Raw genomic sequence first — 16,194 nt, 5'->3', positions numbered from 1 at the left:
GGGCAAGCAGAGGAAACTGAAAAGCCCATTTCTGGAGAAAAGCTAAAATACAGTGAATGTTATTGCTGGAGCGTGTTGTGAAAGCAAAAAGCAGCAACAGCCAGATTAATACTCTGCTGCTCTTGCTGACTGCAGGAAGCAGAGGCAAGAAATGTGCTGCATTCATAAATGCACCATTTCTGAGCAGCTTTTTTCTCTTTCTTCCAGACTTTTTTATATTCCTTGCCCAGCTGGATTCTGGCTTGATGTTTAAGTAGAGCTGCAGGCTGTTTCACAGGTGCCTGGTCCCTGCCAGACAGAGACAATCCACGTGCAGGAATGTTGGGGCAGTGGTGATGGCTGCAAATGGATGCTGTGAGTCCCTCATGGTGGTGTGGCCCCACAAGATATTGTAGGATTAAGCCCTTTTTTGACTTAGAGATGGGGTAACTGAGAGGCATTTGAAAAACTTTTTTTCTATTTTTTGTCTCATGTAAAGGGTGAGACAATACAGATGTTATAATTTAGGCTATTACAATCAGAAGCCAACTATTTCTTAATTACAATACATTATAAGCGTTTTTTGGCTTTCTACTGACTTACCTGTCTTACTTTGTCACTAACTTGTGAGGTGATCTTGAGCATACCACATCCTCTCCCAAAACTGTGCTTCCCTTTCACATTAAATATTTGGCTGCCAGAGTCCTTCTCTCCTGCACTAAATAACTATGTGAAATATTGGCATCACAGAGCATGGTGGCTCCTGGGTGTTATAGTAACAGCACCAAAATAAAGTTCAGGAGGTGTGATCTGGCCAGCCACCCTTGTCTACTCAAAGGAAGCAGCTCTGCTTTGCTTGCATGCTGGTATTTCCATTTCATGCTGTTTTCTCAAAGCCTCCTGTGTCTGCAGCAGGGTGGCACCTCAGAGCCAGCCCCAGCAGTGCCTGTGACAGTGAGGTGAGGGGTGTCCATGCCTCTCCTATCCCTCTGAAGTGGGAAAACCAGCAATGGCTGCAGAAATTCAAGCAGTTCCTCTTTCTTCATTAGGCTCCAACCTAAACCTAAAACAAGTGACTCCTTTGGTCTTCATCTGGACAGCAGTTGGATCAAAGAAAAGCCAGAATTTCCCAAGGGGAAAAGAATGTGTTTGCAATGCAAGTTTCCCTTGCAGGAAAGAGATATTCAGCCATGTGAAACACAATGTATTTCCTTTAAAATCAGCACATATTCCTCCAAAGCTCAGCTTCCCCACCTTCAAGCAAAGAATTAGCATCCCTGTGTTGATAAAGAGCTGACCTCAACAACTACCAAGTGCTGCATTGCTATAGGCAGAGGCTAGAAACAACAACACCTACAGTCTCTGCCTGTCCTGCACTAACCTGATACCCAAGCAGTGGCATGTTCTTCTACACATCTACCAGACCTGCTGCAGCTGAAGCTGCTTCACCAGAGGCACCCAGTACAAATCTCTGAAGACCCACAATAACTCATGTGCCCTTTCCTTTCCCTTCCCTGGCTCAAGTATTTAGTATATAATGAGTGTATGCATGGGGTTTTGCAGGGGTTTTGCTACTATTGCAATTTTCTCCTGGCCTTGTGGAAGCCTTCTGGACTGCCTGTGGTCCTTCACCTGGCACTGGCATGAAGGCTGCAGCAAGCAGAAAAGTCAGGTGAAGCTGTGTCCTGCGTGGGTACACAAAACTGCTGCTCCTGAAAGTGCTGCTGCAGTCTTGTGCTCTGCCACAGTGCCAGTCCTGTGTCCTGGGTCACGTCCAGAACCACAGGCAGGCCTCAGGCAGGGAAATGAGTAAGAAATGCCATTTTAACAGTCATTAACTTTCCATGAAAACATCATGTTTTGCTAAATGCCTGCCTACCCTTGTTTCAGTTAAAGGATGTGGAGGAGAAGACTTCCCTCCTGGAGATGTTCTGGATACACAACTCTCACTCAGCACACAGAGTCAGAGCAGAGGCAGTTCCAACAGTGTCCAATGACAGACATCCATTACAGGTCCATTTCTTGGGTGTTCCCATCTTGCTCTGAGACTACAGAATGGATCCATAGCAACACCCAAATAATTACATCAGTTCAAAAGGGACTTTCAGGACAGTGCAGACATATTTGCATGTCTGTGGACAAGTGCTGTGGTGTGGTTTTTGCTTTAAGTTTGTGTTTACCAACTATTCTCCTCCCTAATCTCCACCCCTCCTGTGTTACCCATCTCCCCAAGCCCTTCCCTTATTTCCTCCCTCTCAAGCTGTCAATCCTCCCTATCCCTACCCCTTTTTCCAGAGTGTTCCTTGTCTGTCTTGTAGTATTCGATACCCCATTTGTTGCTTTGTATTATCCCCCTCCCCTGCTCTCCCTGATAGGTTTATAGAATGTTAGTCCTGCCTCAGATTCCTCCCCTGCCATGCCCTCATTGATCAGCTGCCCTATACTACTCTCCCTATAAAGACCTCTGCAGATCACCCTGGGCTTTGTCTTGGGATCCTAGGTCGTGGACCTAAAAAATCCATCCAGTTTTACCCCGTGTCCCGTGTGGTCGCTATCTGTTCCTGGGCCGGACCAAGCGATAACTGGGAATAGCAGAGCTCACGGGGGGAAGGTCGTGTCCCTGCTGTCACCAAGCAATAACTGGGAATAGCAGAGCTCACGGGGGGAAGGTCACGCCCCTGCTGTCGCTGCCCAGCTGCTGTGCGATACGACAGCGCACTGCGACAGACAAGTCTGAGAGAAATCTGGGAGTGCTGCCTGCCCAACCCATCACCACCACAAGAATTACACCTGTTGTCTTCCTGTCATCTGAGCCCATCATCATAAAAAACCAAGACCCTTCCCAGCTGCCAGCTGAGCTCTGATGTGTTGCCATCCCCTGACACTGCCAGGCACGCAGGTGACCTAGGGTGGTGCTGGGAAAAGGATTCACAGCAGCTCAGTTTCCAATTTGTGAGATGCAATTTGTGAGATGTCTTTCTACTCCCCTTTTCCTATTCTCTGTGGATTTGTGGATGGATGGAGGGATATTCAGTAGCGTGTGAACTGGGAAAATCTTTCCTTGGCTGGGAGGTGTCACATTATTCCTGAGGTGTCATCAATCTGCCATTTCTGAAAAGCCAAGCATACAGCTGTAAGGGCTGCACACACTCACTGAGGCAGATCCTCCTTTTCTATAGATGAAGTCCTTAGAGCAATGGCTGAGTCTCTCCAGCCAGCACCCCTTCAAAGGCACGAGTGATGCTAGCAGGAGTGAACCTTCCCCTCCTGCCAAAGCAACAGCTCTGCCAGAGGGACAGGATCTACCAGCCAGCCTGGAAAGAGGCAAGGACTGCAAGTAATGCCAATGACTCCCTCTCCCCTCCCACCCCTCTGCCTGGTTACCTGCCACCTTAGAGCTGACCTTCCCTTCCCTTCCGACTCAGCCTGCAGCATTTCATCCAAAGGGGTCTGAGGAATGGGCAACTTACCTGAGTCTGTGAAGGGGCTGCTTTTCTGGAGGGAGATAGGTGTTCCATTTTTCAAAATCTCCTTATGATTCAGGGGTAGACAACTGCTACTCGTTTCTAGTTACATGCACACACCACCTGCAGACAAGACTGCCTCCAGAGATGGGATTGCAGAGCTCATCCCGCCCCTGCTCTGGGGGGGTCCCGCAGGTGCAGCCTTGCCAGCACCCGAGGGGCTCTCCCTTCTGCCCCATCCACCAGTGCTGCCACACCAGCCTTACCCTGGGTAAGAAAAACAACCACTGATTTCATGTAAAATTATGAAAACAAGTCTTCCAGGTAAACCAAACCAGTGCATACAAGCTGGAGAGAGAAATGAATGCAGATGAGTTTTTTTTTTACTTCACCTCCTCCCACCAGTGCAGGGAGTTGGCAACATTACATCATCCCACACCCCCACCCCTCGGATCAAACCCTGCAAAGGCACAGCTTCTGCTGAGGCTGCTGGAAGCAACAGCCAGGAAAATTAACTCTCTGCTGTGCAGGATGCACTTCCCAGTGGCCAGTAGTGACCCACTGCTGGATTTTGTGGTCAGCTGTTATAGGCAGGGATGTCTGAATCCTCAGAGATGTGCAAGCCCAGCAACCTCTGCCTCCAAGTGTTTATCTAGCCGAACAAGTATTTTTATAACTGGACAAAAAGTCTGAGTTGCTCCCACTCTGTCCCAAATGCAGGACTAAAGACAGGCAAAGAAGCTACCTGATACCTCAGGGACTAGGCTAACAGTTTTGATAGAGGGATGCAATATGACTGAGCAGGATTATCAATTTCCACCCACAGACTTCAATTACACAGAATCGGGTACTGTTAGTGTCAATTTCCTCGAGCCCCACGTGGCCTTAGAGAGCAGCCGCTGGCTGAGGCAGAGGCAGAGACATCTTACCGAGAGCAACACAATAGCTTTTCTTTGCAGGAAATTAAAAAGCAAGGAAACAAACATCAGCACTTGCGCAAGCCCCAGACTGGCTCAGACGGAAAATTACCTTGAGACTGTTTGTGTTCCAGATCAATGGATCAGCTGCAGTGCGGGGCAATTAGCACCTTAAAATTATTCAGCAAGCCAAGGGGTGGGAATTTAAAGGGAGATGGTGAGGGAAGGGTGAGATCAAATAGGAATAAGAGTAAATTTTTCTGGATAGAAAAGTCAACGCCTGGTGCTGCCTGAGCAAGCTACAGTGTGAGTGCTGGCTGTTGGATGCTTTTGCAACCAGTCAAATGGGGGACAGAGGGAGCTGGAGGGGCTGAGGAATGGGTATATGGCCTGAACATGGAAAGCAGAGCACACTTTTTCTGACTACAAGTAAAGATATCTCCCTATCTATACTACAAGCCTATTTTCTGCTGCACCTAGCACTCTAAGCAAGGCAAAAGTACTCTGTAAACAGATCCTCCCTATGTGAGATGGGAGGGCACAAGGTACAAACTGGCCACTCAACACTTCAGGCAGAAACCCGGCTTGGTTAGGGCTGGGTCCAGGTCTGTGACCAGGCTCAGGACCAGCTCCCTTCAGAGGAGTGAGCATCCTCAGGACCAGCTCCCTTCAGAGGAGTGAGCATCCTCAGGACCAGCTCCCTTCAGAGGAGTGAGCATCCTCACAGGGGCTGGGTGGCTGTCTCCAACCATGGTCTTCAGCAGCACACATACCTTTGTCATTTGGGATGTTTTGAATATACTGGTCTGATTCCTGCCATTGTTCAGAACAGGAAGATCTCATTCTTTCCTATGTGCTGACATAGCACTCACATACATGCAGCATGCCTTACTGTTGCTCTCAGAGAAGGAGGGAGGGAGGGAGGGAGGGATGATGGTGGCTGGTTCCAGTATAACCTCTTTCACAGCCCTTCTTTACACAAATCACATCTCCAAACATCCAGGAGAAATGAGACATTGCTCAGGGGGGCCTTGTTACCCAGCCACAGGGACAAACAGGAATCCCCTTCTCTTCATGTGCTGGGGAAGCACATGTGGCCTTTGCAATGGGACACGGGGGCTTTCTCCACTGCTCCTGAACATGAACCCATAAAACAGTCAGATATCAGAGACACAGCTAGGATTAAAGCAACTACATGAGGAAACCCTCCTCCTTTCCAACAGGTCTCCATGCTTCTATTATTAATCCAAGAGGAAAAGCATCTCTACCCAGTTTTCTGTTATCTAATTTTATATTATTATTATTATGTCTACATCTAATTTGAGACCAAGGCAAGCTACTGCAAAACTGTTTGAGGCAGTGATGCTCTTAACACTTTGAAATCATGCTCATCTGATAAGGCACTGAGAGAATTATGCAAGTGAACAAAGCTGGAGCTGATAAGGACCATGAGAGATAGAGCACAGCAGGTATTTAGTACTGGGAGGGGGAAAGGCAGGAGCAGTGCCTAGCACAGCTCCCCAGAGCACAGTGCCAGAGCTGGGGCAAGGCCTGCAGAGTGGCTGGCATGGGGAGGGAAGGGAAGGCAGCCTGGCCCAGCCACCGAGCCCTGCAGCCCATGACAAGGAACATTATGCAGCAGGATGCGAGCGCTGCTGCTCACAGCTAGAATCTGAACATTAACATTTCATCACCGCGCTTCCTTCATCAGGATACAGAGCTGGAGGTGGAGCACAGGCTAGAAACCACAGATAAAAACCAACCAGGATAGAAGACTTAGCTGAAAATGAAGCAAACAGGGTACAGAAGGGTTTCTTCCATAGCTGAATGAGGCTTGGCAAAACGCGAGTCCTCTCTGCATTGCCTATGGATAACACTGGTGTTCCTGAGACAGCCAGGCTTTTGAGTAAGCCAGTGCTAAGTGCCATCAAAACAGCAACATTAGTAGTAATTAAAAATGAGATGCTTTCAACACCAGGCAGTGTACTTTGGAGGCAGCCAGTTAACTCAAAAAGGGTTATGATAGCTCAGGATTTTACATCTTTATTTCCACCCTGGGATCAGTGCAAACAGGCACAAAAATTATTTACATCAAGATGGTTCTGAAGTGGAAGTGTATTTCTCCCCTGTTTCTCCAGAACAGCCAAGGTAAATACAAATACGGGAAGGGACTGACACTGGAAAACATCCTTTCCTCCAAATTATTATAACTTTGAAATTAAGGGGCTTTCAGGCAGAGATATAAGAAAAGGAATAACAGTTCCTTCCCAGGGTGTATAACAAGGCGAGCACAGAGCAGCAGCAGCAGCAGCAGCAGCAGCAGCAGCAGCAGCAGCAGCAGCAGCAGCACAAACCCAGCCCAGCCCGGCCCGGCTGCGGGGAGAAGGGACCTTCCCCTTGCTGCAGTTCCGGGCGCGGCCGCCAGGGGCGCTGCTGGCTCCCGGCGGGCAGGGCGGGGGCAGTGCTGCCCCGCGCCGGCAGGGGGCGCTGTGGCGCGGGCTCGGCCTCATCTCCCTCACGGCAACAATGGCGGGCACAGCCTGTGGGGTGGCATGGAGGAGGGACTTCCTTTATGAACCCTCGGGGGCAGCCGAGCCTGGTACCCCCTCGGAACAGCAAAAGGAGATGGAGCAGGAACCTTGGAGCAGCAAGGTGGAAAGGCAGGGAGGAGCAATATCCCGGGGTGGTGGATGATGTGACAGAAATTCCGCAGCTGTAGCTGTAACCGCCTGCAGTCCCGGCAGGCAGGGAGTGTGGGGTACGGTGTTCAAAAAACCCTGGAGCAGAAGCAGAGGCACAGCAGGGCTGGGCAGCAGCAGCCCGGCTCCCGAACAGGGCCGGGAGAGGCTCCCTGGGAGGGGAAGGGGCTCGGGGATCCCGGGGTTTCCATGAGGCACCCCAGCAGACGGTGAAAGTCCCTTTTTTAGTGAGGCAGGGTGTTGATAAGGTCCCAGTGCAACGGCCGCTCTTACGAGCAGAGCTGCACTCAGGGTAGAAGAAAGGCAGAAGACAGAACCCCGCAGTGGTGGGGAACTCTCCCCACAGCGACTGAAGCCTCCTTCCCCTCACCGTGCCGAGAGAGCAAGAGCGGGCTGGGAGCTCCATCCAGCCTGGTTTCCCAGCCCAGTTCCTGCACTATCTCTGCCCCTCCATGAGAAACCCTCCAGCTAAGAGGGCAGCCAGCCACAGCCTTCCCGGGGAAACTGTCTCTCCTAAGTCCCTGGTCGTTATTGTCTCTTAGCAACAAAAAAGTGGGAGAAAGTTCTCTTGAGAGAAAAAAACCAAAAGAGAACTCCTAAACCCCAACACTCACACAGACCTCAGAACAAACACTTTACTGCATAGGTGAAAGTACCCTGCAAAAGCAGTTATGTTCAGGGGAACTGCAGTGGTGAAGAACCCAACAGCTTATTTGTGGGAAATTAGAGATAAAACCAAAATATAAGAAGGAAACCAGAATGGTTTAAGTGGGAAACCTCCTAAATGGAAGAAGCAGTTGGGTTGTGGTGGCCTACTAGCACTCAAACATGTCATGTAGTTGTGTTTGTCACTAGACATGTACCTCCAGAGAACATGTAAGCACACAGCTATGCTCTCTCCTGACCAGCCCCATTTTCAGGGAGCAGCTGGCTTGTAGGACAGACAGTTTGTCTTCAGGTCACACATGTGAGTTGGCATCAGAAGCATTTGTCCCCTTTTTGACCCCAGCAAATCGGTTCATTCTATTTATGCATTTTTGATCTGTGACCCACAACAGAGGTTTTTGGCACTGTTGCTGGAAGGTCAGGGAAGGATCAGAGAAGAGCAAGTCCTAGGCACAGAGCACTCACAGAGCATAATCCATCAGCTGCCTCCGCCAGGAATTTGCTATGTTTTGAATTCAAAGAATTTCTTTCAAAAACAAAAAACCCACTCAGGCATTCATGGCAAGATGCAAGCTGGCAGCCCAGAGCTGGTGGAACGGCATAGGGGGGATCCTATGTTCAGACAGGGCAGCCACCCTTACAGAGATGCTCAGCTACAAGAGCTGTGAGGACCTCCTGTGAAAGGAGATGGGAGCAGGATGGGATGAGATGAGTTGGAAAAGGCAGACTCATGCATGAAGAAAAACACTCTTGAGAAAGGCTTTGCTCCTGCCTGGCACTAAGCACACTGCAGGGCAGCCTGTTTATCAGCACTCCTGCCTGGAGCACGACGAAGTGCCTACAGAGCTGATAGGGAGCTAAGAATCATTCCCTGGATTTCCTTCTTCCTCCAAGGTATAAGACATTTCAAAACTTGGACCCTTCTTCCACGAGGTGCCAGTGAACTGATGATATCTGGCATGGTTTTGTTGAAGGATTCAGTAGGAGAGTCCGGGACATGTAGCAGGAGACAGGAGGTTCAGCCAGGAGGACAACTTTGGTCCTGAGCCATTATGAAACAAATCAGGTGATGTTGAGGAACAAGAGAAAACTACATGAGAGAGCCATGAATATCAACACTATAGGGGAAAATACACCAGATTATGCTACCAAATGCACATTCTCTTCAAGATCTCCCAGGTAAACTCACGTATACATGTTGGATATCCATGAAGATGCAGTGGGAGAAGGTGGAGGAGAGCTACAGAGATGTGTTTTCAAACAATGGAAGAGCACCAAACTGGAAGAGATGGCACTGGAAGAGTTTGCAGCAGTGGTATTTCTAAAGACTTGATTCCCAAATGTCTGAAGAAAATCAGACAGGGGCCAGGAGCTTGCCCTTGCACAAGGTAGGAATATAATTTAAAGAAGCAATAGCAGAGAAGAGCTGGGTTGTATATTCCCCACTGGAGACAAACCATGGCATTCTGTTTTTCAGTGCTCAGGTTTAAAAAAAAAAAAATCTCCCAAACATGACACTTCATCTCACTAGGCAGTACCATGGGATTTGGTCATTACGATTACTTCATCACAGGATCAGCTCTCCTGCAGCTTCACACCCCTTGGTGAAGGACTGCCTTTCCTGGGAAGGGATAATCCCCACAGGATAAGAGCATTTCGGAGAGTAGGCACACACGTCCCAATCTTCTCCAAGCACACTATTTATTGAACACAAACAAGTGACAATACAAGAAATAAGTATGATGGTGATTTTCCCTGGATGGCTAACAGCATCTTCTCCCATTTGGAAGCCCACCTCCAGGCTGTTCTGGAGGTAAACAACTAGGTGCTCCTCTGGCTGTGGTTGGTGAAATATCATCACTCACTCACTCACTCAAATTCTGGCATGTGAATAAACTTCCCTGCAGTTTGTGTTTCTCAGTAACCCTGTGGTAGTAGTCATGGTGACAAAACTGGGGTCCTTGGCAACACACCAATGATGCTGCAAATCTACGATGACTAATCCTAAAAGCTTAATTTACAGAAGTCATTTAAATGCTTAAAGATATGCAGGTCACTGCAGGGGGTGATTTAATGGCTATGGCATATTAGGTAGTGAAACAGCTGTACAGGAGGAACAGCCAGGGCATCTTCTGGCCATAAAATTACGTGTATTTTTAATGCAAGATGTAGACTAAAGACATTTAAAGGAATGCACAATTTAAACGTAGGCACAATAACAACCCAGCTGATTTCCAAAGAGCTCGTCAGAGCTTCCAGATGAAAGAGTATTTTAGATAACAATCCCACACAACAATATCACTGATACAGTAATCCCTGGTTTATTTGTGCCTATTCAGAACGTAATGAATGCTTTCCTCAACACATCTTGTCCATAAGCATATAAAACCATGATGCAGCAGAGCCAACCCCCCAGACTGGCCCTCTTAAAAGCACACTGAGGACCTCTCCAGTGCAATGGTTTCCAGCTTTCCAAGGACCGCCAGTGGTCCAGCATCTGCTCCATGCTGACTGCCCCTGTGCATTTCCCACAGGGGAGCATGTGCAGGACAGTGGATCTTGTTCAATGTTTCAGACCTCCAGCTTTTTCCTCACACTAAAAGATTTATGGTCATGTCTTCAATTACTATGTTGCTGTTGTCACCAAGGGAAGTGGACCAAAGTGAGTGTATTGCTCTAACTGTGCTTGGCTGGACCAGCAAGGCAGCAGTAAATCCAGTGTCTCTTTTTTCCACAGCTTTTACATGTCTCTTCTCCAAGTGTCTGCCACTTGTGATCCGAAACACAAAGAAATGGAGAGAGGTTTCTATTCACACACACCTCAGCAAAAAGCTTTTGTATAGACTCTCTCCCTGTCTTCATACACATAAAGGAATAAGCACTGTGCACCGTATCTTACCCCACAGAAGCAAATCATGCTGGCCTGAGTCTGTAGAATCCTAATCTGTATCCCAGAGTGCTAAACAATTATCACTCACCTAATTTGCTATCGTTTTGAGTAAGCATCCACATCACTCAACAACTACCAGAGACAAGCATCAACACACAACCAGGTTAAAACCTCTGATCACACATGATATGATTTCTATGTCCTGATCCACTGCTTTAACCCAGTACCCACTGCCCTTCCTACATAGGCATCTTCCAGCAGAAAGGCTTCCTGCATTTGGCCAGGAGCTAGGATGTGAAGCACATCCATGTGGCAGGAAGTAGGCTGCTTCAGTTAAAGCAAGCAGACAAAAATACTTGTTGGATAAAATCTTAGTTCTACTTGTGAGGGTTTCCTCCTTATTAAAACTTGACCCAACATAACTGCCCTTGTCATTGCAGCTGACACCTAGCCAATGCACGCATAAAGCACTATTGGTTCCCTTCATTAGTTTGTCAACATTTCTGTTTCTGCAGAAAAATTGAGTTTAACTAGGAGTTACATGCACTCCCACTTCATTCTGCTGCTGCAATAAAGCAATAGCAACAACAATAACTGTGATAGGTACTAAAGACTTCTTTTGCACCTTCAAGAACAAAACGTGTCGCTTGATGTACATAATGCTTGTGTGGATGCAGTTGCAAGATGCTTCTTGTGTAAATTCATGCAAAACAAATGCTTCAATACTTGTCTTGAAGTAAATCTTGAAGACATACTAAACCTTTGCTCTTCTGAAAAGCAAAACCCCCTGCTGATCCCATCTGGGGATTGAAACAGTGATTCTGGAGGGCTTGGACAGTTCTCTCCTCACCTGTTATGCCTGCAATGGAGCTATTAGTCTCCTTGATCATTGTTCATGAACAGGATGTATTTACTGCAGTAACAAACCTGAATATAGATTTATGCCATTGCACAGTCTTAGTGCTTAGGTACAGAACAGTACCATGATTTCTCAATAATGAAGAACAGAAATGGCAATACTTTACATCAATTATAGCACCAGAGGGGAGTCTAAACCCTGCTTTCTGAATCCATCTGTGTGAAGTTGCTTCAACCACAACTCAGCTTCATCCCTGGTGATAACATGTCTACTACCCTCCCCCAGCACTATCACGAGGCACTCACACAATTCTGTGATACATCATGTTATTTACAATATTGTAAGGCTCTGTGCAGGCTAAAATCCTGGATATAAAGAATTTTTTTGCTCATTGATTTTTCAGCCAGCATTATTTAGACTTTTGTTGTCCAAATCAAGAAACCTTGCTGGGTTCCTATCAGTGATGCAGCTCGCTGCTTATGTCTAGGTCACCTCCCTGCTGCTCCTCCTTGGGTCACCTTCAGCAGCCTGTCATGTTCCCTTGTGTCAAGGGGACCACAGCTGTCACACCCACCCTGTGTAGGGCATCATAGCTGATGTCTACTTCCCTCCCCAAAGAGGCTGCCACTGCCCTCAAGCCCTGGCCAAGGCACTTCCATCATGCAGCACCACTCAGGCTGGGCTGCCTCTGGAAATGTACTCCAGGTTCTGCACAGCCATGTCGACATTGTGCTTCAGAGAGGAAGGGCAAACCATGGTCTGCATCACACTGGGGCCAGCTGTGGGTATCCTGGGGTGCCCATTTCTGCAACTGTAGCTGCACTGAGCATTTGGGCACAATGGCAGGTCCTGCTGGCAGTTCAAGGGGAGGCTTAAGGATGGAAAAGGCAAGGTACTTTTAGCTGCAGCTCAGCTACAGGAGAACAACCTCCTATAAAACACTGCCTATGAAGCTGTCAAGTTTTCAGTGTCTGCTGCAAAATCTAATCCCTGCTACGTTTTACGCTCAGCTTCTCCTGAAACCCAGTGTCTGCCATAGACATTTAAAGCTTAGCTGAGCAAAGCATTAAGAGAGAGGCTCTATGGGCCAATGGCATGGTCAGTGGGGTATGCAGAGAGGTGACCTGAAGAGAGATTTACCCTTTCTAAAACTCCAGTTATAAGAAAGAAATCAAGAGTGGACAAGAAGGAGGATAAAAGACAGAACGAGTTGCTGTGCTACCTAGGGGACTTGTAAGCTCTTTGCAACATCTGCAGAAGGGGGTGAATCCAGAACCAGAAACCCTGGGATGATGCTAGTTAAATGCTTCAATGAATTGGAAGTTATCTTCCAGTATATTTTTAGTTGGCACCAACAGACATTACATAATGGCTATTATATAACAGCACTACAGCTACAAATACTGTCTTTTGGCTTTTTGTTTGGTTGTTTTTCTTTCTTTCTCTCACCCTCTTTTTCTTCAAGATCTTCTCCTTAGTGGAGGATTGATCAATAAATGCACTTTCCATCAAATGAGGCAGGCAAATCCTTAAAAGAAAAGACAAATGGAGTAAAAATATTGCTACTAAGCCTGTGAGTGCATCTCTCTTGCCCAACCTCAAACAGAATTAACTATTCCCAGAATAGAAATTCCACTAAGGCTTCTCTGTAGTTTAAAGGGACAGGCTGTGATTCTGCGCACACACTAAATTTCTTAGTATTTTTTTTTTCTATCTCACAGTGATAGTTCAGAAGACAAAAATAAGAGAGTGGGGCAGAAGCACTACATAAGAGATGCTGAGAAAAAACTGAAGGTTTTTTTTATCTGCTGGTAAGATCATTGCCTGTTGGTGCTCCTTTATAATCTTCTTTGGCATATTTTTATCTTTTCTTCTTAACAGCCATGCTGGCAGAGCAACAAAGACTTTTACTTCCAGACTATGCACTACATAAAAAAGAGAAGAAAGTTTCCAGAAGCTAGAAATATTTCCTTTCCTACACTTCCTATCTCTGAACCTAAAGAGAGCCAAAGCAGGCATACTGCCTCTGAATGCAGAAATAAAATCAGTTCAGTGGCACACCGCAAGCTCCTGTATCAAGTCACCCTACCAGTTTAGGCATGGCCCCTCTGTGCTGCTGTAATCCCAGCACAGAGCTTTCCTGACAAACACAGCACTCCCAGGACTTCTGCCTTTCTCATGCTGGTCCTCTAAAACGAATGAGCTGATTCCAGGAAGAGCAAGAGACATAATCTGACAAATAATCTCTTCTTTGCTAGCAAGCTGCTCCCTTCTGTTGTTTCTCTCTTCCACCTCCCTAAACCTGGAAATGCCACTCATGCTCTCCTGACCTATAAATAAACCAAACCCTGGACTACCTAGATGGGAAGGCAGCGTGCTGTGCACTTCACTGGTGTCACACACAGGAAGAAAAACAACCCTGGGAAGGTGGAGAAAGAAAAAACACAAACAAATGCAGCTACTTGGAGAGCACTGTGTCAGCTCAGGGAGAGACTGGTTGGCTGTAAAAGCCATTGCAGCACAGAGCAGACCCCACCACTGACAGTGGCGATTGCAGCCCAGTGTGGAAGCACAGCCTGGCAGGGCTGCTCCTGTGAACGTGAGCAAAACCCCAAGAAAGCAGGACAAAGAGGAAGCAAAGACACGAAAATGAATTAGCTGGCATGACAGTGTTAGATCTGGACTGAAGTAGTGCAGTTAGGGGAGAAGGAATAGTATGCAAAAACTTAATGAATGTGCTACGATATATTATTACATAGAGAATACTGCCTTGTTTTGTGGACTTCTGCCACCTAGCTATTATGATCTTCAACCATTAACCTCAGGAAGAGGAAATTTGCTGGAAAAGCTGGCTTGAGAAGTTGTTTTGAGCTGTGAAGGCATGAATGCATGAGACTTTTGCAAGTAGTCTGTGCTAACCACAAAGAATACAGTCCATTTGCCATTCAGGACTGAAAATATTAAGAGAAACAAGTGTCAAAAGCAGTAAGCTTACTTGCATTTGTCACAGATTTCTCCTCAATATAAACTGCTTAGGGATTTTACAATAACCGATCACTTGCAGCACTGAAAAATAGCAAACACACATTTAACTGAGACAAAGGTTCATCGTTCTCAGGAGAAAAACTCCTAGTTCATTTCAAAGCTCCTCCCTGCTGAGCCTCCAGCCCCAGGTGCTCGGAATAAAGGCCCTTGATATGGCAGCAGTGGTGTTGCTGCTGAGTGCCCTTCTCAAGATCAAAGTCCTACAGGCAAACATGGCACAACTGCTAAATCCCTTGTTAATGAACCCTTCGGCTGTACTTAGACAGCAGTGGCTTCCTCGTGCATGTATGCAAATGCATGTATGCAAAGGCATCTTCAGGAATCCACAGCTGAACAGATGGAGGGGCACTGTTTATCCAACACCGACTGCAGTTGCTGCTGCAGCGCTGGTGCCAGAGTCACAGCAAACAGCCTGTCCCCAGACAGCGCAGCCACAATGGGAGCGCGCCTGGGGGCTTTCCTGCCTGGGGGAAAGAAAAGGATGTTTAATTTAAAAGGAAGGGAGCAGCATACAGACTGTGTGAACTTGTAAAAATCAGGTTTCACTCTGACATACTCAAATTTTGGCCAAGGGAAGCCAGCTGGACTTTGCAAGGTCATCTCAGTGGACCCAAACATGCATTCCCATTCCCACCCAGCCTCTCTGCACATACCTTTGCGACAGCCTGACACACCAAACCTCTCTCCTGGGAGAGCAGCAGGGTTATCCCTCATAGCCTTGAGGCATAATGCACTGAGGTTCAGTTCCATGGTGTTTCTGAGCTCTTTGGTTTCTTACTTTTAAGAGACTTCCAGGGAAGTGCATACAACGGGATTGTGAAGAATCCTACTAACCAGCTGCATGTCCAAGCACGAGCCTCTGCAAACATGCTGCTGCTGCTGTGCAAAAAAAAAAAGCCAACTCCACTGTAAAGATTGTTCCACTGATTTAAGATGGAATTAAAACATATTTAAGTCATATAAGTAATATGTATTAAATTTAAGAATAAAAAGTCTCAGATCAACAAAATATGAACCATTAATCAAACAGGCACTCTGATAAACTTCACTGTGAAATCTCTAGTGATTAGCTATGGGCCCTCTGCCAAGGAAGCCTGTGAGCTCTGTTTCACTAACATGTATTTTTAAACAACCTCCAGCAAAGAGGAGCTCCATTTGGAGCACAGAATACCAGCTTTGGGGGCTGGGACCAGTGTCTGCCACAGATCATCTTGCAAAGCATCTCACTGGATCCCAGGTCATCTAAAAGACTATGCCCTGCTCCTAATTCCTGCCTAGCTTTTACAACAGAATCTGCAGGACATAACCACCTCCTTCCTACACTCACAGCTTGCACTGCTGTCCCTGTTTGGTGATGAGAGCTGTGTACATCTGTAATATACACCATGCAGACAAAAAAACCCCACAGCTGAAAGATCTTCAGGTAAAATACAACCAGTCTATGGTAGTTAGCCCTATCATTCCCAGTTGTATTTAATGCATTATCTGAAATCACCCAGTAGTAGAGAGCCTGTAGCCTCTTTAATAGCCTATTGATTACATGTATTGCACAATCCATGATGGAAACTGCTAGCAGCATCTCTCAGACTGCATTAACATCACTTGTAACTCCAGGTATGCCAAAATCTGCCCGGGCTAGGTAAGGAGAACTGACATTTCGTGGCCCCTGCCTACT

The 16,194-nt window shown here is 47.0% G+C and overlaps 1 protein-coding gene across 4 annotated transcripts in view; it reads right to left on the bottom strand.

The window, feature by feature from the left end:
* Nucleotides 1-16,194, bottom strand: part of CASTOR2 (cytosolic arginine sensor for mTORC1 subunit 2) — a 117,389-nt gene that overhangs the window by 21,891 nt on the left and 79,304 nt on the right. The window contains exon 3 of one of the 4 annotated variants that reach the window (XM_053961431.1): nt 15,354-15,398. The exons of 1 other annotated variant lie outside the window; for it this stretch is intronic. In XM_053961431.1, the coding sequence (XP_053817406.1) occupies nt 15,354-15,398 (45 nt within the window). 2 more of the 4 variants (XM_053961432.1, XM_053961434.1) reach the window with 2 other exon arrangements.

The sequence above is a fragment of the Vidua chalybeata genome, chromosome 20 (genome assembly GCF_026979565.1).
Source record: "Vidua chalybeata isolate OUT-0048 chromosome 20, bVidCha1 merged haplotype, whole genome shotgun sequence".
Lineage (NCBI taxonomy): Eukaryota > Metazoa > Chordata > Aves > Passeriformes > Viduidae > Vidua > Vidua chalybeata.
Note: the sequence above shows the minus strand (reverse complement) of the source record. Positions and strands in the feature narration are given on the sequence as shown.